The sequence below is a fragment of the Dipodomys merriami genome, unplaced genomic scaffold (genome assembly GCF_024711535.1).
Source record: "Dipodomys merriami isolate MVZ:Mamm:240054 unplaced genomic scaffold, mDipMer1.0.p SCAF_328, whole genome shotgun sequence".
Classification (NCBI taxonomy): Eukaryota; Metazoa; Chordata; class Mammalia; order Rodentia; family Heteromyidae; genus Dipodomys; species Dipodomys merriami.
In genome coordinates, this window is record NW_027204804.1 from 41,145 (window position 1) to 62,265 (window position 21,121).

The 21,121-nt window shown below is 49.7% G+C and overlaps 1 protein-coding gene across 2 annotated transcripts in view; it reads right to left on the reverse strand.

Annotated features, from left to right (window-relative positions):
- Nucleotides 1-2,391: 2,391 nt before the first annotated feature.
- The window catches only part of LOC138841698 (exportin-6), an 87,944-nt gene continuing 69,214 nt past the window's right edge, over nt 2,392-21,121 (reverse strand). For both annotated transcript variants that reach the window (XM_070042476.1, XM_070042475.1), the window contains exons 15-24: nt 18,234-18,378; nt 15,725-15,871; nt 14,804-14,993; nt 10,889-11,044; nt 9,737-9,851; nt 9,391-9,562; nt 7,384-7,545; nt 5,484-5,582; nt 5,081-5,311; nt 2,392-3,014 (exon numbers count right to left, since the gene is read on the reverse strand). In XM_070042476.1, coding sequence (XP_069898577.1) covers nt 2,913-3,014; nt 5,081-5,311; nt 5,484-5,582; nt 7,384-7,545; nt 9,391-9,562; nt 9,737-9,851; nt 10,889-11,044; nt 14,804-14,993; nt 15,725-15,871; nt 18,234-18,378 — 1,519 coding nt within the window. In that variant the 3' untranslated portion in view covers nt 2,392-2,912. The remainder of the gene's footprint in view (nt 3,015-5,080; nt 5,312-5,483; nt 5,583-7,383; nt 7,546-9,390; nt 9,563-9,736; nt 9,852-10,888; nt 11,045-14,803; nt 14,994-15,724; nt 15,872-18,233; nt 18,379-21,121) is intronic.

Genomic DNA, 21,121 nt, shown 5'->3' on the forward strand with positions numbered 1-21,121 from the left:
ACTCAGTTTGGCTCATTGCGGTCTGTTATTAACTGATTTCATTTCTGGGCATGGTGGCCCACACCTGTAATGCCAGCACTCAGGAGGCAGAGACTCAAGGATCGTTGAGTTTGGGCTATGAAGACCCTGTCTCCAAAAAAAAGTCTTAGCAGAGACTTAATTTTCTTCTTTTCATTTACCTACAAAAGCGTATGTATTACTTCCATGCTAAAGACAAAGAAGAATAAAAACTAAGCTTTTTTGTTGTTTTTTGGGTTTTTGGTGTTTTTTGTTTGTTTTGGTGCTGGTCTTGGGGCTTAAACTCAGGCCCTGGGTGCTGTCCCTTAGCTTTTTCATTCAAGGATGGTGCTCTACCACTTGAACCACACCTCCATTTCCAGCTTTTTGGTGGTTACTTGCAATCCCTAAGCTTTTCATTCAAGGATGGTGCTCTACCACTTGAATCACATCTCCATTTCCAGCTTTTTGGTGGTTACTTGGAGATAAAGAGTCTCATGGGCATTCCTGCTTAGGCTGGCTTTTGAAGCTCAACCCTCAGATCTCAGCCTCCTGAGCAGCTGGGATTACAAGCAGGAGCCAGTGGCATCTGGCCTGAGCTTATTTTTTTAAAAAAGAAAACCTGGCCAAATGTCCACCTAGGTCAGGCTCCAGTTTTGTTAAATTATTAATTTTCCAAACTTCTTCCCGCCTAAGCTACTGTCATCCTTCGGAGCCCTCTGGGGGTTTGAAGCTGACTCCAGCCACCCTGGAGGCATGGAGGCGCTGCTGTGAACCCTGGCATCCAGCCAACTCCACAGGCCAGAGCCAATTAATTACCAAGGCTTTTCAAAGATGTTCCAAATGATTCCGATGCAGGCGTGGAAAAGGGAGCCCTTGAGCTAAGAAGCCCTTGTCTGAAGAGCCTGCTCTCGAGGGCTCTCCCTGCGGAGCCCTGGGAAGGGGCCTCACACTTGCAGAGGTAGCAAGAGTCTCATCAACGCTCACCATGGGCCGGAAGACTCTGCCCAGCATGACTTCCAAGCGGCTTCCGGTGAGGAAAAACCCACCTGGGCACAGTCAACATTGCCCCCAAGCCAAGATGTACCCCAAAAGCTGAGGACAAGCCCTGCCCCCACAACCCCCTCTGGGTGGCGCCAGGGTGCCAGTGACGAGGTGGCACAACACTGATGCAGGAGCAGAGGGATTGGGGGCGCGGGGGGTGGGGGGGATTCACTCAGCTGCTGTCCCAGAACCCGGGTGGAGCATGTCTTCTGTGCTCAGCATATCCAGGATTCCCCGTGACCCCCCCCCCAGATGAAGGTCACCTGTGGGAGCCCTTGCCTTGTCCTGGGTGCCGCTGGCTGGAGTCAGATCTGTTTTCAAAGCAACCCCTCCAAGCAGTCTGCCCACCTTCCCCACCACAGCCTTTCCCCCACCATCCATGTCCCAGCCGCTCCTCCATCCCAGGCGACACACCCTCTGGGTGCGCGTACGCCACGCCCCTCCGCACACGCACAGTGCGCGCCATCTCACGAACAGCGCAGGTGAATGGGTGCGCTCGCCTCCCAGACAGGCAGGCAGGGGAGTCGGTACTCACAGCGCCTTTTAGCAACGGAGCCATCGGTGGTATTCCAGCTACAAGCTGCTACTGTTTGGTGAGCAAGGGTGGCAATGGCCCGCTCCCAGTGACTTTGTTGAAGGTCTCAGGCCGTAGCTTCTGACACCAGGACTCAGTACGGGCCGCTCCCAAGCAAAAGCCACACCACCAACCCCCACAGCTGCCTTCTTTCCACCTGATCATGCCTGTGAGCCGGTACCCGAGCCGCCCCTGCTCTAGAATCCACTCTCATTTTCAAGGGAGCCAGTCTGTTGAAGTGAGGTGTGACCCCCCCCCCCACCCCAGCCCTGCCCCTCCAGTCAGCCGAACAGGATTTGTTTGGGAAACATCTGAGGAGCGAGTGTTACTCCTGCAAATGGATGGAAGGCTGAGCTAGAGAGCTCAGCTAGAGAGCTGGAGTCTTGTCCACTCCCAGCCTGTGGAACAGTCCCCTTCTCTCCGCCACCTGCTCCGACCTGTCCTTCTGCTGGCCTGTCAGGCCGAGTCCCAGGGGACAAGCCCTAGCTGGCATACGGGTGGCAGCAGAGTGGGACCCTGGCTTCCCAGAGCAGCAAGCCCAGCTCCCTGCCCCACAGGACCACCGTCATGACGACCTACCTCCTTTCTGTAGAGAAACGGGGAGCCTGCTTCTTTACCTGCTCAAAGGAGATGCTACCTAGAGGATGGGATGCGGCGTGCCCCCTTGCCCCCCCCCCAGCGAGGTGCTTCCTTCAGTGCCCCTTGAGACTCTCAGCTGGCCGCTGGCCGCAAGGAGGCTCCAGTTCCCTAATCCCCGTGTCTACCACGCCCACGGCTATAACAACAACGTAAGCACTTTATTTTTCCATTAGGCTTCTTAGTTTCTTAGTATCATAATGGAATGATGAGAAAACAACAACAAAACATGAGTCTTTGTGAGTCTCTGGCAGAGCAGAGACTTCAAGGCATTTGGAGGGGAGGGAGGCTTGACAGAGTTCATTCTGGTCGGTCGTCTGTCTGTCCTTGACTTGCCAGGCCGGGGAGGGATGGCAGAGGTGGAATGGTGAGAAGGTGGCACTGTCACAAGCTGTCCTTGGCGGTTCTGCCCCGTGACTGATATGCACAGGATCGGCGTGGACTACCCGTGGGGTCTCCGGGTGCCCCCTGGGCCCCTTGGCACACAGGCCTCGGCCTGCTCCCAACGCCCTCGGCTTCCGCCAGTGCACACAGGGAGGTGAGCCAGCTCCGCTGGGTGGCGGCAGGAGGGTGGAGGCTAGCCACGCTGCTCAGGAGTGATGAGACTTGTCAGGGGCTCTGTGCTGGGGTGGGCATGGTGTGGTGGGCGATGCGGGTAGCCCTAGAGCTTCACGGTGCCCGGCGGCAGGCTGCCGTTGCAGAGCCGGTAGTAGCGCAGGTCGTTGACCAGCCTGTGCACGTTCTGGGTGAACGAGGGCAGGTCCTGCAAGGCAAGGGCACAGCTGCAGCCCAGCCCAAGACCCACTGTCCCCCAGCACCTCCGATCCCTACCAGCCAGAGCCCGCCAGCTGCCTCCACACCCAAGCCCTGAGAGTCCTTGAGACAACTCACGGTTCTGCGTGCAAGGCACTGTGGGCAAGGAGGAGTGGCAAACGGGACCTCCTGGCATTGTGGAAAGTGATTCCCGGCATCGGCTGCCTAGGCCACCCCAGCCCTGGGCGCAGCTTCACGCAGCCTCACGCAGCCTGGCCCAGTTCTCGTGGACAGGGAGAAGGATCCAGCCTGAGCGAGCGCCAGCCTGGCTGCCCTCCGTCCCTCCTCTCCCACGGCCAGTGGAGGTAACGGCATCCCCAGATGGCAACACAGGCAGTGCTGCACAGCTTCAGGCCTCCTGCTCCTCCCCGACACTTCTACTATCTCTGCTCCTCTTCCAGACCCAGCTCAGGGCCCTCTGCTTCTGCCCCAGGAGCCAGGTGGGTATTTGGGCTCACGCCACAACTCCGCAGCCGCAGCGCCAGCTCAGCTCCCCCGCCCCAGTTCTATACTTCCAGGTTCTACACTGCCAACCCCCTGGCTGCCTCCCGAGCCTAGGAAGAGAACAGCAGTGGCTGAGGATTAACTGACCCAGGCAGGAAAAGTGCTGGGCAGTGTGGCCCACAGGGGGCGCTGTGCTGCGGACCCCAAACCCCAGGGTAGCACCTGGCACTGGGCTAAGAGGCGGTTTGGCTTTAGCAACACACATACATATTGGGGAGAGGAGGAAGGGAGAAAGGGGAAGGGGAGAGGGGGAGTGAGGGAGGGAGGGAGAGAGAGCGCGCGCAAGCACACAAACATGAAGGGAAGGAAGGAGAAGAAGAAAAGGGAGTGAGAGGAGGGGGAGGGAGGGAAGGGCAAGTGTGACCTTTTATACATCCTAAAGAAAACCAACTATGGAATGTCCCTTAAAAATCAGTGGCTCTCAAACACCAAGGCAGAATTTTCTTGGTGGAACACAGTAATTCATTTCTCCATTTTTAATAGACACCCTGGATAGCTTCTGATGAAAGATGAGAAAATGGACAGAATGCCGAAGGAAGATTCCAAGGCAAAGTACAGTAGGACCTGAGTCCGAGACAAACTTCCTGAAGCTGAATCCCAAGACAGAAGCAAGAGGCAGGAAGCAGAAAGCAAAAAGAGCTGGCACAGCAGCGCGAGGCCGAGCCCTCAAGCGCAGCCGCCAGGGATGCGCTGCCCAGGGGCAGGAATCAAGATGCGTGGGTACCCAGGGGACAGTGCAGACTCTCAGCATCTCATGCTTTGACTGGTGGAAGAGGAATTACTTGTCCTGTAAGAAGAGTTCCAAGGAGGGCCCCCAAGCCAGATGCCTGGGGTGGAAGAGGCAGTAAACTTGAGGGAAGAACAGCTAAGCCAGGCTGGGGAAAGCTGGGCATTATGGGACACAAACATCAGCAGCAATGGCTCGTGGGCCTTCAGAGACATCAGCACCTCAGCCCCACCTGAGGTGGGGCTGAGCCCAGAGCCAGACACTCCCCCCCCCCCCCCCCCCCCGGCAACACAGGCACAAGGAACGTATGCTCCTCCTTGTACGGTGCAGCTCAGCCTACATGGTGCTAGGGGTGGCTGCGAAGAGCTCCCCAGCACCGATCCTCTCAGCCGTCTCCAGGTGTTGGCAGAGTGAGCGTGGCTTCTGTTAGACTTGGTCAGCTGTCCCTGTCGAGGCTCGCTGCCCACTGCCCGCTGCTCACCCCAGTGGAGGCCTGCACTGGCAGGGGGGAGTGTGTACAGAAGATGGCCTGCTGGGCCAGGACTTGGGTCTTAATGGCTGAGACTCAGCCATATGGCTACAGACCCCAAGGGTGGGAAAGTGTGTCCTCAACCCAAGCACAGCACTGAGTCATCCTGGCATTGAACAAGCTGCCCCGCGCTACCAAGGGCATAAACCATGCCAGAGGCCATGCGTGCCACGAGCAGCTGCCCGCCTCACTGAACCAACGCCAGGCTTGAGAACTCTCACTGCCTCCTCGCAGCCTGGCCTCCCTTTCGACTCACCCGATCCATCTTGAAGTTCCGTCCCAGCACGTTTTTCTGGTTGGCATCCACGCCATCACAGCTGGTCAGGAACTCTGGAAGGAAGGCTGCAAAGAAGCCATCGAAGTCAACGGAAGCCATGTTGTAAATGGCGATGGCAATCTCCTCCTGCAGAAGGTCATGGGACTTGTGGACCAGGACCTGGAGCAGCACATTCACAAACTGGAACAGCATGGTTGTCCGGAAGATCTTCTGCAGGGAGAGGGGTGGGCAATGTTGGCCATGAGGCTCCCTCAGATCCTATGGGGCTGCCCCGGTTCCACCCCATCCACACTCACGCTCCCTGACCCAGGAGTCAAGGGTGCAGGGCTCAGCTCAGGGGGACTGGATTCAGTATCTTTCCAAGAGACAGATGCACAATTACCTTGTGGTACAGCTTCTGTTTGGTGTTGAGGGTCTCCAAGTAGAAGAGATTTTGCTTGAAAAGATGGATATCAGGCTGGAGAAAGGACTGCCCAAAAGCCTGGGAAATAAGACACCATTTTGTAAGCAGCACTTAAGCTCCCTCGGACCAGCCCTTGTCTCAGTTCTCCTGACCTGTCTGCTCAGGACTCCGCAATCTGTTCTCCACTGGGCCGTTATTTTTGGTCTTACCTTGCACCATTTCTAGGAAACCTCTAGTGTCCCTTCACGGGACCGTCTTTGAAGAAGCTCACAAGGATAGTCAAATCCCTCTATAATCTTAACAGGCAATAAAGACTGCCTAATAAGAAGACCAATCAATCCCTCTGGCAGCCATCTCATGCCTCAGCAACCTGATCTCAGGGGCCTCAAACCCTAGGCTCCTTGCTCGGCATTAGAATCTCTGTGCATGCAAGTTACTAGTTCAGCGCCAGGTGCTGGTTGCTCACTCCTGCAATTCTAGCTATTCAGGAGGCTGAGATCTGAGGATCACGCTCAAAGCCAGCCCAGGCAGTAAAGGCTATGAGACTCATCTCCAATTAACCACCAGAAAAGTGGCGCTGTGGCTCAAGTGGTAGAGCACTCGCCTTGAGCTGAAGAGCTCAGGGACAGCACCCAGGCCCAGAGATCAAGCCCCATGACTGACAAAACAAAAAGTTACTAGTTCAGGACAAAAGCAACCCCCCCCCCACAACACAAAGCACCCTAAGGGGCCAGGGACCTGCAAGAACCCTCCCTAGAGAAGCGGCCAACTATAGCTCTGAGAAAGGATCTCGTCCCTGCAGCCACAGTTCCAGCAGTCCTGCCCTGCTCTAGCTCGTTTTCTGACCCCATGGTTCCACTCCCATGATGGCATACAATGGCATGGAGTCAGATGGTACAAAGCCTTTCGGACCTAGCAATGCACTAAAATCCATCTCTGTTGTCTGTACCACTATGAGTCCCTTACTTTTTGAGTGGTTTATTGTATGTCCATAGCAGCTGGTGAGTCGATTCACCAACTGATGGACACTTGGGTTTGTTTCCAGTTTGGAACAATTATGAACTTGCCACTGTAACCATCTGTGTAAAAGCTGTCGAAACATATGTTTCCTCGGTAAAATACTTAAGAGGTGGGAATACTAGCTTATATATATGCTCAACTATATATTTCACATTATAAAAAGTTGCCAAACTGTGAAAGTATGTTCCAAAGTGGCTCTTACCATCCCTGAGTGGGGGACAAGGGTTTTTAATAAAGCAAGAGCAGAGTTTAGACAGATGAAGGGAAGGCGGGGTGGGGAGGAGCAAACCCCTGATCATTCAAGACCAGTCCTTGGTGAAGAAGAGATGGAGGAGCCAGTGGTAGGGCATGTGCTTTGCCACCCAGTCATGCGTGTACATTCTGTGTGTTGGTGAGGAGGCTGAAGATCCATTGGGAAAACAGTCGTCTGACAGTGAGTACTGTCTATAGGCTGCATTTTTCCCAGTTTAAGCTCAAAACTGGTATTAACATCTATCCAGTTACTTTCCTCAGATGCAAGTGGTATCTCCTTCCCTCTCTTCCCCCTCTCCCTTCTCCTTTTCCCTCCTCTCCCCTTCTCTTGCTTCCTCTTCTCCCCTCCCTCCTCCCTTCTTTGAAATATCGTCTGTGTGACCCCAGCAGTCTTAGTGCTGGGATTACATCCACAGTGTCATGCCAGGTGGAGCTGGTCTCTACACACTCAGTGAGTGCCCTAGAACCTGTGACTTCAGAGCTGTGGTGACCAGCTGGGAGGAAGCAGGGCCCTATTCCAGACAAGAAGCCAAGGGACGGTAGGTCAAGGAGGAACTCAGGACAAGGCCCACCCTTTCTGGGGTCATTCGTCAGCCGTCCGCCTCACCTGCATGATGGCGCTGAACTGGGGCTCATTCTCCATCTGTTCCTCAGCAATCCCCCTCTGCACACTGGCCAGAACCGTGGACTTGAAGAAGTATCGCCAGTTGTGATGGAGAGTGCGGAAGAGGAGCTCAAATAACTCTGCCTTCACGTCAGGGGAAGGGCGCTGGGGAGATATACGAGAGGTCAGCCTTCCTCTTTTTTGCATGTGGTACTAGGGATTGAACCAAGACACTTGCACTTGCTTAGCAAGCCAAGTCTGTAGCCTTTTTTTTCCCTTTTCTTTTTTTTTTTTGGGGGGGGGGGGGACAAGTATTTTGCTTTTCAGATAGGGACTTACTACCTTTGCCCAGGGTGGCTTCTTGCCTCCACCTCCCACGAGCTGGGATTACAGGCATGAAGCACTGTGGCTGGTTGCTCACACACCCTTCATGTAGCTCTGGCGGCCACTCTCAGGTTGGGCCCAGGGCAACACAGAAACCTGAGATGCTAGCGGCATCCCAGAGTGTCAGTGCCCCCTCGGTGTCTATCCCTTCCTGTCCAGAGGGCATCAAGTTCTGTGGAGTAAGCACTCACACAGGGGTACTCTGTAGCAGAGACAAGCCTGCACCTGAGCTAGGTGCATACAATATACCCTTTTTCTGACAGGAGCATTAGGCTTTGTCTGCCAGGAAAAAGAGCTACTCTGTGGAGGAACAATAAGAATATGGATTTTCCTGTCAGAAAACAGCTGGTTTGATGTGCTCTCTCCTCCTTGTTGTGCCATCTCCTTTTGTCCTGGCTAACCTACTGGCCTTGTGCTACCTCCAAGGGTGAAGACACGATGCCTTCGAAGCAGCTCCGCTGTCCACAGACAAGGTGAGTTTAAGAGCAGCCAGGAAGCACACAGAACTGCTAATGAGGACCTTGGAGGTTACAAGCTGAGCTAACTGCCACCTGGGCCTCTCTGGTCTTCAATGCAGCCAGGATTCTTTGAGAAGCAGGGCCCCACAGAGCACAAGTCTCTAGCTCAACCAAAATCTCAAGTCACTAGAGAACATGCAGGTCTCATTATTCTAGACGTCTCTGCAGAATTCAAAATTAAATGGCCACAGATCTTTAATCCAGCTTTGATTAAAATTCAACTGGCACCTGAGCTGACAGGCTTCCCCGGCAGAAGCTGTACAGGGTTCACAGGTGTCTCTGGGGGCAAAGCACCTGGACTCACTTCTGTTCTGGTTCAGTTAGTTAAGAGGCTCAGCTCTTATGTAACTACTAGTATAAATCCAAGTTACACCCCTACTTATCTTGGATCTTCTCATGCCAGGTACCTGAGTGTTTTCAAAGGACAAAGAACTTCCTATGACAGTGAATGGTTTACACAGTTCCAAGAACTTGCCCTGAATCTCTGAGACTGTGGATGCTCTTGGTAGGAAAGCATACTGGTGGTGCTGCTGGCATGGACAGAACAGCAGACATGCACTTCACATTATAAACTGACAATGAAGATTGGCTTGGGCGTATCCCTCAATCTTATGACTAACCTGTTATGCTTACACTAGACTAGTTCCAATTAATCTGATCAACTATTAACAATACTACCAAGGCTAAAGGTATTTTATCTTGGAAAAAAACACTACTTTGCAAGAATATTTTAAATCACAGATAGACTTTAAAACACAGTGCAGCCGGGCGCTGGTGGCTCACACCTGTAATCCTAGCTACTCAGGAGGCTGAGTTCTAAGGATCATGGTTCAAAGCCAGATTGGGCAGGAAAGTCCATGAGACTCTCATCTCCAATAAACCACTAGAAATCTGGAAGTGGCACTATGGCCCAGCGGAAGAGCACTCGCCTTGAGCTGAAGAACTGAGAGACAGCGCCCAAGCCCAGAGTTCAAGCCCCACAACCAACCAAAAAAAAAACCCAAAACTACCACAGTGCGCTTTACCTTTATGCTTCATCCCCAACTCCTCCCCCCATCTCCCAGTGGCAAGCAGAGGCAGTGTAAGGAATGGCGTAGGGGCCACCTACCTCAGCTATGATGGGGTACACCTGCTCCATGCAGAGGGAGATGATGCTGGGGAGGAAGGGCTTAAACACCTGGCCAGGCTCCTGTACCACTACCTGCAGAATCTTCAGGAACTTCTCCACCACTCGGCAGCCAGTGCTGCCTTCATGGAGTATGCTTTCAGCCAGTTGCTCTCTGTGGACAAGAGAGAAACCATACAGTAATACAAGAACTGCTTCTTTCTCTGGGGACCCACATGACTAGCACCTGTGGTGAGTGAAGACAAGGAGTACCAAGTCCCGGGCTCTGGAGCCAGGCCTCCTGACATCTCCCCTAGCTGAAACTCCTAGGCAGCAGGCATGTAGTTACCTGGTAAACATATTGAGGAAGGTCTGTATGATCTGTTCAGTGAAAGGCACGCCCATCTGTACTCTAAGGCCTCGGAACAGAGTGAGGAAGAAGCTCAGCATCTCATCAGTCACATCTAAGTAAAGGACAAACAAACGGTCAGAGCTATGCACCAGGGACCAGCGGAGCCTCAGCTCCTCCACTGACTACATCCATGCTGCTCTCTCTCTCTAAGGCTTCCTGCTGGAAGAAATTTCTCCAAACCATCAGCCAATGATGGAAAGTGGAAAATGATCAAGGACCTGCTGAGCAAATAGCTCTGTGCAGAGAAGTGCTGCTATATGGCCCACCAATAGAAAATGGAGGTGGCCCAGATCCGCCCTCACTGCTCAGCATCCAGCAATGGTCAGTCTTTACTGCAGATACATTATATTGTGCTCACACTGACAAAACTACTCAACTGGGTCAACACTTAAGGGCTTTAGCTACTTCTCTTTATGACTGACAATCCCTGCAGTCAGGTCAGGGTAAGTGGCTGCAAGTGGAGGATGAAGGTGTACTCTGGTGCCTTGGCCCAGGTCCATTAAATGGACTAATTGCAGAAAATACTGGTTCCAGCTAGTGTGGCTTTAACTAACAGATTTCAAAGATCATCTTTACTCAGTATATTTTGGCCTTTACTGCACACAATTCATTTATACAAGTTGACTGGTGAATGAATACACTCATCCACTGACAAGTCTACTACACATGCTTTTAGGAGAGCCTGACAAGTAAAGTACATCCACGGAGCTTGGAGCACACTGTCAAGTGCCAGCGGCAGTGACAGGGTAGCTAGGGGAGCATCTCAGTCAAACTTGCCTTGCCACAGAAGCAAGCACATACAACAAGGCGCCCTGCCTCTCTTGTGTGAGGCCTACCACTGTCTCATCCTCTCATCCTCCCTCTTCAGGGAAGATGAGGGCTTAAAATGAAGACTAGACAGGAGGCGGCAAGTGACTCAGGGGCTCGTGACATGTGCCAGGGCCCCTACTGAGTGCTCTGCTCACTTTTCCATGAAGCCTCAGCCCAGATGCTCCGAAGAAGCAGAGCCCTGTCGCTGACGTCAGCTTCCCTCCACTGAGCAAGTGCAGACACACAGCTCTGCAGCAACTCCACCCTCGAGGCTCCTACCTGACTGATGGATGAAGGCTGGAAAGAGGGCCAGAGAGACCTGAACAGATTCCTGCAGTGACTGGTAGCAGATCTGCCGAGACTTTGTGGACTCCCCAGAGATGTTCTCCACAATATCTTCCAAAACACTAAGTGTCTGGTGGATGATCACTTTGGCTGCAAATCAAGATTAAGTTGCAGGTTATGAGCTGCCTGAGGATACAGTTCTGTAAGAGGGAACACAACAAATGGGAGAGAAACCTGTCTTGCTAAAAGAACACATTCTCTCTTAATTCTGTTAAATACTTCCCTCCTTCCCTCTGTCCCTCTCCGCCTCCTTATTTTTTACTGCCAAGACTCTAGCTGTCTGCCTGCCTACTCACTTCAGTTTTTACCTCTGTTTTGCCTTACTCATCAGCTACAAGTCCACACAAAAGACAAACTGAGCTATAATCCTAAGCTAGGTATGGTGGCCTTGGCCTTAACCATGACCTACAGAGGGAGAACAGACCAGTAAGGGAAATGGCAGTGGTGACTGATTACCACAGGCAAGAGACCACACTTGGATCAGCCTTCTTCCACCAGAACTAATCCACATGAGGCATGCAGTGGAGCATGGTGCTGGGGCCAGGAATAAATTACCTGGCCAACCCATTAGGCCTTTCAGGTCTGTGCTCTGAGAATACATATTATCGTTATCAAGAGAGTAGACACTCCAATGATATCTCTAATTCTAGCAAAATGCCGATATATGATTTCATGTTATGATCCCATATAGTACACAAAGGGAAAATGAAGGCAGTTGCAGCCAACACAGAAGGGCAGGGAGCCCCTGATATGACACACAGGGTTAGCAGCTGGCCAGATGCCTTGGGCAGGATCCCCGCTCGTGCCCTGAGGCAGACTTGCTGTGAGGATTAGAGGCAAGGCTCAAAAACAATCCTAGCAGAGCACCTAGCACAGAAGGTCCAGGGAGGTCTGGATGGAGACCCCATGGCTCAGCGAAGCCCAGGGAGAGCAGTCCACCACCTGAAAGTAAGCTCAATCCTGTCTGGAACACTGTGGCTCACCAGCCGCTCTACAGGCTAAAGTAACTTCCAAGGGAGAGTATGGCAGAAAGAGGCTCTCAGGAGTTGTGTGGGCTCAACTGTGCCCCAACTCTGCTTGTAGCTGTCTTGGTTTACTCATCAGAAAAAGTATGCCCATAGATAATGTCGCCATACACCCAAGACTGATAGAAGATGACAGTGGCCTACAATAGGCCTAGTCACAGAGACCTGGAAATGGAGTGAAAGCACACTTATTACACTACTGACCTGGAAATCACCCCAAACTACTGCAAGCACAAAGGCTTTTACCAAGTGAGAAACCCATGCAAGACAGACATTTTCCTAAGAGCACACAGGCCCTGGAGAAGCAGCGTAGGGGGAAAGCCAAATGAAAGTCCAGACCTCCATCATAGGGGAAATTAAAAAAGAAACAAGTATATTTATAGGAATGGAAGCTTAAAGCCTTGAAAGCATTGTAAGTATGAATAATAGAACAGGCCATTAACTGTGGTACTTCCACAGGAACAGTGTATTATACAATCATGGTGGGGCATGCCTGTTTTTCTAGCACTCAGGAGAGGAGGTGGGAGGATCTTGAGGCAAAGATACTTTCCAAGTGATAGGCTGTCAGAAACTGCCTGGAAAACAAAATAAGCACCGGTGATATAACAGAAAGCACACCACCACTGCCCCCAACCTGTTGGGAAGAATCAGACAGATTGACTAAGGACCTCAGCAAGAAAACAAGCCTGGGCCTTTAAGAATGCAGAGGGCATTTGAAACAAAACTGGGCTGCTTTCTGTATTGAAAGAGGTGACAATCAAACACCGCATCTTCTTGGGCTTTTAAAAATCCAAATAGAGAGCTCGGTGCTGGTGCCTCACTCCTGTAATCCTAGCTACTCAGAAGGCTGAGATCTGAGCATCAGAGTTGAAGCAAGGCCAGGCAGGAAAGTCCATGAGCTGTGGCTCCGTGATAGAGCACTAGCCTTAAGCAAAAAGATCAGGGACAATGCACAGACCCTGATTTCAAGCCCCAGGATTGGTGTGTGTGCGCGCACACACACACACACGCACACACACACACACACACACGCACACACACACACGCACACACACACACGCACACGAGCGCGCGCGCGCGCACACACACACACACACACTCACACACACACACACACACACACACACACACACACACAGAAAAAAAAAAAGGCAAATAGGGGGATGGAGGCCAGTAGTATCTTGCCAGCTAACAAGTGTGAGGTTCCAAGTTCAAACCCCAGAACTGCCTCCACTCAAAAAATGCCAAATAGGACAATTTGGCAACAACTGGGGAACTCTTGAATGTGGTTTAAATGCTAAATGAAAGTGTAGTATAAAAAACATTTAACATCTTGTGAGTTATACATAAAGGTTAGTAATTCAGGTGCAGAATGTCAACGTCTGCAACTTACTTTAAATGTCTGGGTTTGTTTCTTTCTTAATTATATATTGGAGGAAGAACTTCAACCCAGTGTAGCAAAGCATTATCAGTGAACGTGGGTAAAAGATAAGCAATTGTTCTCATTCTCTTAACCTTAACTCTACAGGCTTGAGATGGTTTTAAAGTATAAAGCTAAAGAAGGAAAAGGAACCACTGGGGAGTGAGGACAAAAGGAGCCTAACAGAGTCGCAGGGATCTATTCACAGCCAGGTTCTCAAGCCAGTGTCCATCCACCTGTGCACAGTAACCTCAGACACGACCACAAGCTTAATGTATGTTCACCAAGGAAACCACAGCTGCTACTCAGCAAATATTTCCAGCATGTAGGGCCTTGCCTCTCCCACCCCTTCTTAGGGGCCACAACCATGCAGTTTGCGCTGGTCAAAGTGCCATGTGTCATGTCCTCCAGCATTTACTAAAGTGCCCTCCCACCCATGCCAAGATGGCGTTCACCAGCCTATGGCTGGAAATGATCTCCCTGTCCCTATATCCAGGGCTAGACAGGAAACATGAGCAAATCTGAGTTTTTCTTCCAGTCTGTGCTGACTGATACAATTACCAAGTAAGATCAAGTTAGAAAAGGGGACCATTGTACCTTATAAACACAACTCCACAAGAGCTGCATGTAATCCTCTCGGCAAGCAAGTCAGTCTTCCCATGTCTTAGTTTCCTCACAGATAAAATCAGGACAATTAGCAGTCCCTAACTTATAAAGCTAATGTGAGAATTAAATGAATTACAGAATTTCAAATATACTTAGAACCAGGATCAGGCAAACAGCAAACTTTGAAGAGTGGGGCTGGGAATGTCAGATGTTTGAGGATGGATCTAAATATACCTGAATAGTATACCTGAAGATATCCGTGACTCTCATCTAACTATGTTAACTACAAATCCACATCAAGCAGAAAAAGGAAAAGAAAAAGAAAACACACTTCAAAATTTCACTTTCTGCCAGGTGCTGGTGGCTATGGCTCACACCTTAATGGTAACTACTCAGGAGACTGAGATCTGAGGGTTTCAATTTTCAAAGCCTTCCCTTAGAGCAAAGGGGAAGTGCTCTGTTGCTCATCTGACGTGATGGACAGTCACTGTAGCTGTCCTCTCAGTGGAAGACACCAGACAGTACCTTCCAGGGTCAGTTCCATATTTGCTAGCACTTCCTACATTTTTGCCAAACACCAGGGACATGCACCCAGGAAGTATATCCAGCCCACATGCTAACCGAATTTCATGGCTAAGTGGGATTCTACCTCCTGCACCTGAGTTTTCCGCTTAGCAAGCATGGGAACTAGTGACTAAATTCACCTCCTGAACCTAAGACACAATTCTCTGCCATAAAGGAGGAGCCATGTCAACCCTACCCAGCTCTCTGGACTGTCCCTGACCAGGGGCCACTTACTGTCATCCAGGGGCATCTTTCTCTGTGGGGCAACAGCATTGGGCTTCAGGTTGCGATAGTCCCGGGACAGGGCGGAGATGAGGCTGGTGTGGCTGATGGAGCGCACAGGCCACTGCTGCTCACTCTCGGGGAGATTTGGCCATGGGAGCAGCAAGATATTAGAGAGAGCCCGGCACACCAACACCTGAGCCTAGGAGAGACCCAAAGGCATCCATCAGAGTCAAAACAGACAGATAGCTGCGCCAGCTGCTGGCCTTTGGCTTCAATGCACACCTAGAGCTCAAGTCCCAGGCTCCTTTCTTACAGCCTGGGCAGAGCCTGTGCTCATCAAAGTTGGCCCATTTCTAAGAAGGCTCAAGGTTTAGAACCCTGAGTCAGGCAGAGACAGTCTTGGCCTCCAGAGGCCCTCATTCATAGATGCAGCATTATAGAAGTGAAACCCCACTGTAGACATTAAATCTACCATGGCCCTTAGCTACTGCCTTAAGGAACCACTCAGAACAGGGCTGAGAGAACACCTTTCTCATATTCCGGTGTTCTGAAGAAGTGCTTCTGCACCCCTCCTGTTACACCCACCCTACCCCACTGTCCAGCTTGAGCCTCCCAGAAGGCTTCTCAGAAAACACACTTGCCTGGTGCTTCTCCATCTTCAAAAAGCCAAGTGCACAACAGCAGAAACCAGACTGTGGTGAGCCAATGGAAACACAAGGAGGACTCTCACAACACTGGTCAAATGATGCTTTCTAAAAACCCAACCTTCGTGTCCAGGCACACACATGGGAGCCGCAGCAGGGACAGCACCCTCCCTGTGTGCCTTAGCAAGGAAGCACACACAGCACAAGTGCAGTGGGCTGTGTCATCAGGCCCACTACCCCAGTACCCCATAAGCCACATGCTGGTCCAAACAAAGCCACCTCTCACCTTATCAGCAAGCCGCTGGGCAGAGGCATCTGTAATCTTGTTGAATACCTTTTGCACTGCAGGAATGCTGATCAGAAAGACAGGCCTCACGGTGGTGGCCAATGAAACCAGTAAGTGGCACGCAGATAATAGCAACTTGTCCTGGACCTGGAAACAGAAGAGGACATGCTAGCTCACAACATCCCCCATGTGCTGAAACGACACACACCAGAGATGGTTGTCACATACCAAACATGGTTCTGAGCTGCTAAACCATACCACCCAGGATCCACCTGCAGAATCTTGTCCATGAAGACTGTCAGCCACAAGGTTCCTGTGACCTTTGCCACCTCCACAGCATCTGTTTCTGCACCACTACCATTTCCTGTTCTCTTTTCCCAGACACTGGCATCTTTGAACTTAAATCACTTCTCAGCTCAAGAACTCACAGTGGCATTCTTGAGCTATTATATGATCACAGCACTCCCTGGTTTACCATCCACGTCCTGCTTCAAACAATGACGATTTTGTTTCCAGTTTGGGAGGCTTGAACGCAGTACCTTGTGCTCTTTCTTATTCAGCTTGTTTGCTCATGGGTGGTGCTCCACCACTTGAGCCATGAATCAAGCCCAGCTTTTTTCTAGTTAATTAAAAATTGAGTCTCAAGGACTATTCTGCACAGGCTAGCTTCAAACTACAATCTCCCAGGTCTCAGCCTTGTAAGTAGCTAGGATTACAGATATGAGCCACCAAAGCCTGGCAAACAACGAGAGATTCTTTTATCACTCCTCTGGCTCCTACCAAGACAAGCGCTCACTCAGCCCTTCCTTTCACAATTTATCAGTCACACCAGTGTCTCGTTTCCTTCACCTCAGCATGCCTAACAAAACTTACCAAGTAGCAATGTCACTTCCATCTTTGCAAAAGAGGTAACTTGGGGGAAGATGAATATTAGGGATTAAAGCCAGGGCTTTGTGCAAATTGAGCACGTTCTACCTTTGAGCAACATCCTCCGCCTCAAGAGAATTTTTTTTTTTGCGGGGGGGGGGGGGGGAGAGGGGGGGGGAGGTCCGTCGTGGGACTCAAACTCTGGGCCTGGACTCTGTCCCTCAGCTCTTCAGCTCAAGGCTAGTGCTCTACCACTGGAGCCACAGCGCCACTTCCGGCTTTTTGCTCATGTGGTGCTGAGCAATCGAACCCAGGGCTTCGGGCATGCAAGGCAAGTGCTCTACCACTGAGCCACCTTCCCAGCCCCTCAAGAGAATTTTTTATAGATAAGACCTAACACTGGTAAGACACATCAAAGTCAGGGTGTCCCGATTATTTAGGAAAGAAATAGCATAATTTCCAAGCACTGCTGGTGGCTTGTAATTCTAGCCACTAAGGAGGCTGAGATCTGAGGATCGCGGTTCAAAGCCAGCTTGGGCAAGGAAGTCCATGTTATCTCCAATAAGGCACCAGAAAACCAGAAGTGGAGCTGTGGCTCAAAGTACAACACTAGCCTTGAGCAAAAGAGCTCAGGGAACAGTGCCCAGGCCCTGAGTTCAAGCTCCACAACCAACAACAACAACAACGACAACAAAAAAATAAATCCAAGAACTATAAAATGTTCCTCATCTCCATTTACTCTAAACTGTTACATTCATAAGTACATGAATTTCAGGAGGATCCCCAATAACTTTCTTTAGTGAGGGAAGCCTAAAAGTCAGCAACAGCTTGGTAAATTTATGGAATAGACACCTTAGGGAATAACATAACTTTTTACAAAGTGTAACTTTACAGTTATACTTTGTCTTTATAGATAACATACATTTATGGAAAACGACACATTAACACACTTATTAACACACTGACAAAAGTGATAAACAGTACTAGATATGATTAAAACCATGAAAAAAGAAATATGAGAACTAAACCTGATCTAGGAACATCAACTGGTAGTCTTCTTGGAGCACTACTTAGACTTAGTATTGCTTACATACAGGATACATAAAGGATGTAACTTTACTAATAGTTCCACTTGAGGGAAGCCCACACTACAGGACCCCTAACGTGTACAAGATGCACATAAAAGCCACACACTCCTTTCAATGAAAAATCAGAAAGTCCCATGAAAGAACAACCTTGGGCAACAGGAAAAACAGAAGCTGCTCATATGTAAAAGCAACTAAAGAAGCATTATCTGTGGCTACCCATAGCTCTGACATATGGAAATAAGAGAAAAGGTCTAAAAGAACATGAAACCAACTGCTGACGGTACTTGCCCTGTTCAGGGGGAGGGATTCAAGACAGCAACTCCTTTTAGTCCACAGATTTGAACAACATTTAAGTTTTTCATAGTGAGCATGTATACATGTGCGACTTTAGAGAACTAAAAAGCAAAGTTATATTTGAATGTTGTGTATTACAACTAAAATGGGACACAAAGTAACACTTGCATCACAGTGTAACATTTTGGTTTTCAGATATATAGACAGAAGGACAGGCAAAGTCATATACAAAGTGGGGCATTCATTGTCTCAAGCAAGACCTTGTTGTTGATCAGGGGTGTGATTGCATCCATCGTGGTGGAGATGAGCGTCACGAACTGCTGAGTGTTCTGCCGGTGCGCCTCACTGCAGTACTGCGCTAGCCAGTGGGAGTAGGCCTGGAGGGCAGCCAGTGACTGGGCATGCCTGTGAAAAGGAGGGGAGATGTGATCCACAGGTCAGGAGAACTAGCATGATACTTGTTTCCACAGGATTTAGGAACTATCCACTGTGCTAGCTGTTCCAGGACATGGAGATAGCATGGAAATCATTAACCTGCCCATCCAGGAGCTGAAAATTCAACTACTCATCACCTCCATCTGGCCACCTAGAACACAGATGGTCAATGAATGTCTATCAGATCTTACCCAATCTTTCTGTAATATACAAAATCTATAAGTTCACTGAGAAGAGGTAAAATTGCAAGATCAGAATCAACAAAGTGATAAGAACTAGTGAAAATTTAATACCTACAGCTGCAAACCAAGATGCAGATAAGTACCAGATATTTCGGCTTTGTAAAGTGGGTTTCAATATGACAATCTAAAGTTCAAGCTTCCCTTGTCCATCTGTCTGGCTAGAGGAGAACTGAGGTGGCAGAGACCATGCTTCCTTTCTGCCTAGGGTCCTACTGCATTAATGTGTAGTAAAATAGATGCCCAAGATGCTCAACAATAAATCTTACTAAGGCGATGCAGTTGTAAAAGAGATTCCATACCTGTCATCTACCTAAATGTAATTTCTCCCCTTTCTGTAATAGTTACTAAGCAACCTGTGGGTGTCACTACAAGATGAAATAAACAAACTGGAGGGCCCTACCTAAAATCATCGGCAACTGGTTATTTTTCTAATTTTATCTTTCCTTTTCTGTTTCTCTGCTGGCAATCTTCTTCTGTCAAGGTTTTCGTCCTATCTCTTCTTTAGATCAATATGAATATATAAACTCTACATGAATTTATATCAATATAAATCAAGAATCAATATGGATTCATATGTAAATCTATTCTCACACACACACACACCATTAACAGCATCCTTATTTTCTACTGGTGATCAGAAAAGCCCATTAAGCCAGCCCCCATGTGTCCTTGTGGAATGTTACCAACCCTCACACCACACTTCCTCAAACCACAATCTTCCCTAAGACCACCCTGCCTTTGTCTTACAGGATTACTCTAAGGCACACTGGCTCCTTTCAGACCTGGGTATGAGGGGCTACACTTACTAGTGTACCTGCTTCTGGGACCTTTCAGGGACAGAGCTAGGATACAGGCAGATAGCACTTTACAATAAAACTCAATGTACAACTACAGGGCAAACTCACAATAGGGGCCTCTTGATCGGACCCAAAAGCAAAGACAGTAACCATCTCACAGGCTCTCGCACACATGCTTGTGCACTCCATGCATGACTGAAGTCTGATCTAGGTTGTAGCAGAAAGTTAACATATGGTTCGTAATTAGTTGTAACATTCCTGGGACAACTGGAGACATTTGAGTACAAACCACATTATTACTTCATCCATTAAACCCTTTGAGTGTTGATCATGTTACCATTCTGGAGGAGAGTGACCTTACATGAAAGAGATTCATGCTAAAGTATTAATGGGGGGTGGGGGTGGGATTGGGAATGTGGCTTAGTGGTAGAGTGCTTGCCTGGCATGCATGAAGTCCTGGGTTCAATTCCTCAGTACCACATAAACAGAAAAAGCCAGAAGTGGCACTGTGGCTCAAATGGTAGGGTGCTAGCCTTGAGTAAAAGAAGCTCAAGGACAGTACCCAAGCCCTGAGTTTAAGCGGAAGGAAGGAAGGAAGTAGGAAGGAAGGAAGGAAGGAAGGAAGGAAGGAAGGAAGGAAGGAAGGAAGGAAGGAAGGAAGGAAGGATTTGGACATGAATTCAGGAGCCAGTGGCCTCATACCCATAACCCTAGCAACTCAGGAAGCTGAGATCCGATCATGGTTCAAAGCCACCCAGGCAGGACTGGCAGACTCTTCTCCAATTACCTACTTTCAAAAAAACAAAAAAAAAAAAAAGGAGGGGGGGGGCTGGGAAGGTGGCTCAGCGGTAGAGCGCTTGCCTTGCATGCATGAGGCCCTGGGTTCGATTCCTCAGTACCGCATAAGCAAAAAGAAAAAAGCCAGAAGTGGTGCTGTGGCTCAAGTGGTAGAGCGCTAGCCTTGAGCTGAAGAGCTGAGGGACAGCGTCCAGGCCCAGAGTTCAGGGCCCACGACCGGACCCAAAAAAGAAAAAAAAAAAAAGAAAAAAAAAAAGACAGGAAGCAGAGCTGTGGCTCAAATGGTAGAAAGTGAGCCTTGAGAAAGAAGCTCAAGGACACATGCAGGCCCTAAATTCAAGCTCTAGGATTGGCAAGGAAAAAAAAAGTTTGGAATTTATAGGGAAAAGACAGTGATTTTGTATTTTGTATTCAAATCCATAAATCATTCTACCTTTACTTATGTTTTAAACACAAAACCAAAGGGGGAAAGAACACTGTTATGGTTTAAATATAAAATGTCCCCCACAGGGCTGGGAAGGTGACTCAGTGGCAGAGCGCTTACCTTGCATGCATGAGGCCCTGGGTTCGATTCCTCAGCACCACATAAGCAGAAAGAAAAAAGCCGGAAGTGGCGCTGTGGCTCAAGTGGTAGAGTGCTAGCCTTGAGCTGAAGAGCTGAGGGATAGCGCCCAGGCTCAGAATTCAGGCCCCACGACCGGACCCCCCCCCCAAAAAAAAATGTCCCCCACAGGCTCGTGCATTCCACATTTTATCTCCAGCTGGTGGGACTACTCTGGGTCCCAACCCCTTCCCCTCTCCCCTGCTTCTGTCTTCCAGGAGTGAACAGTTCTCCCCAGATATAGGCTTCAGCTGCTGTGGTGTTCTGTCTTAGCT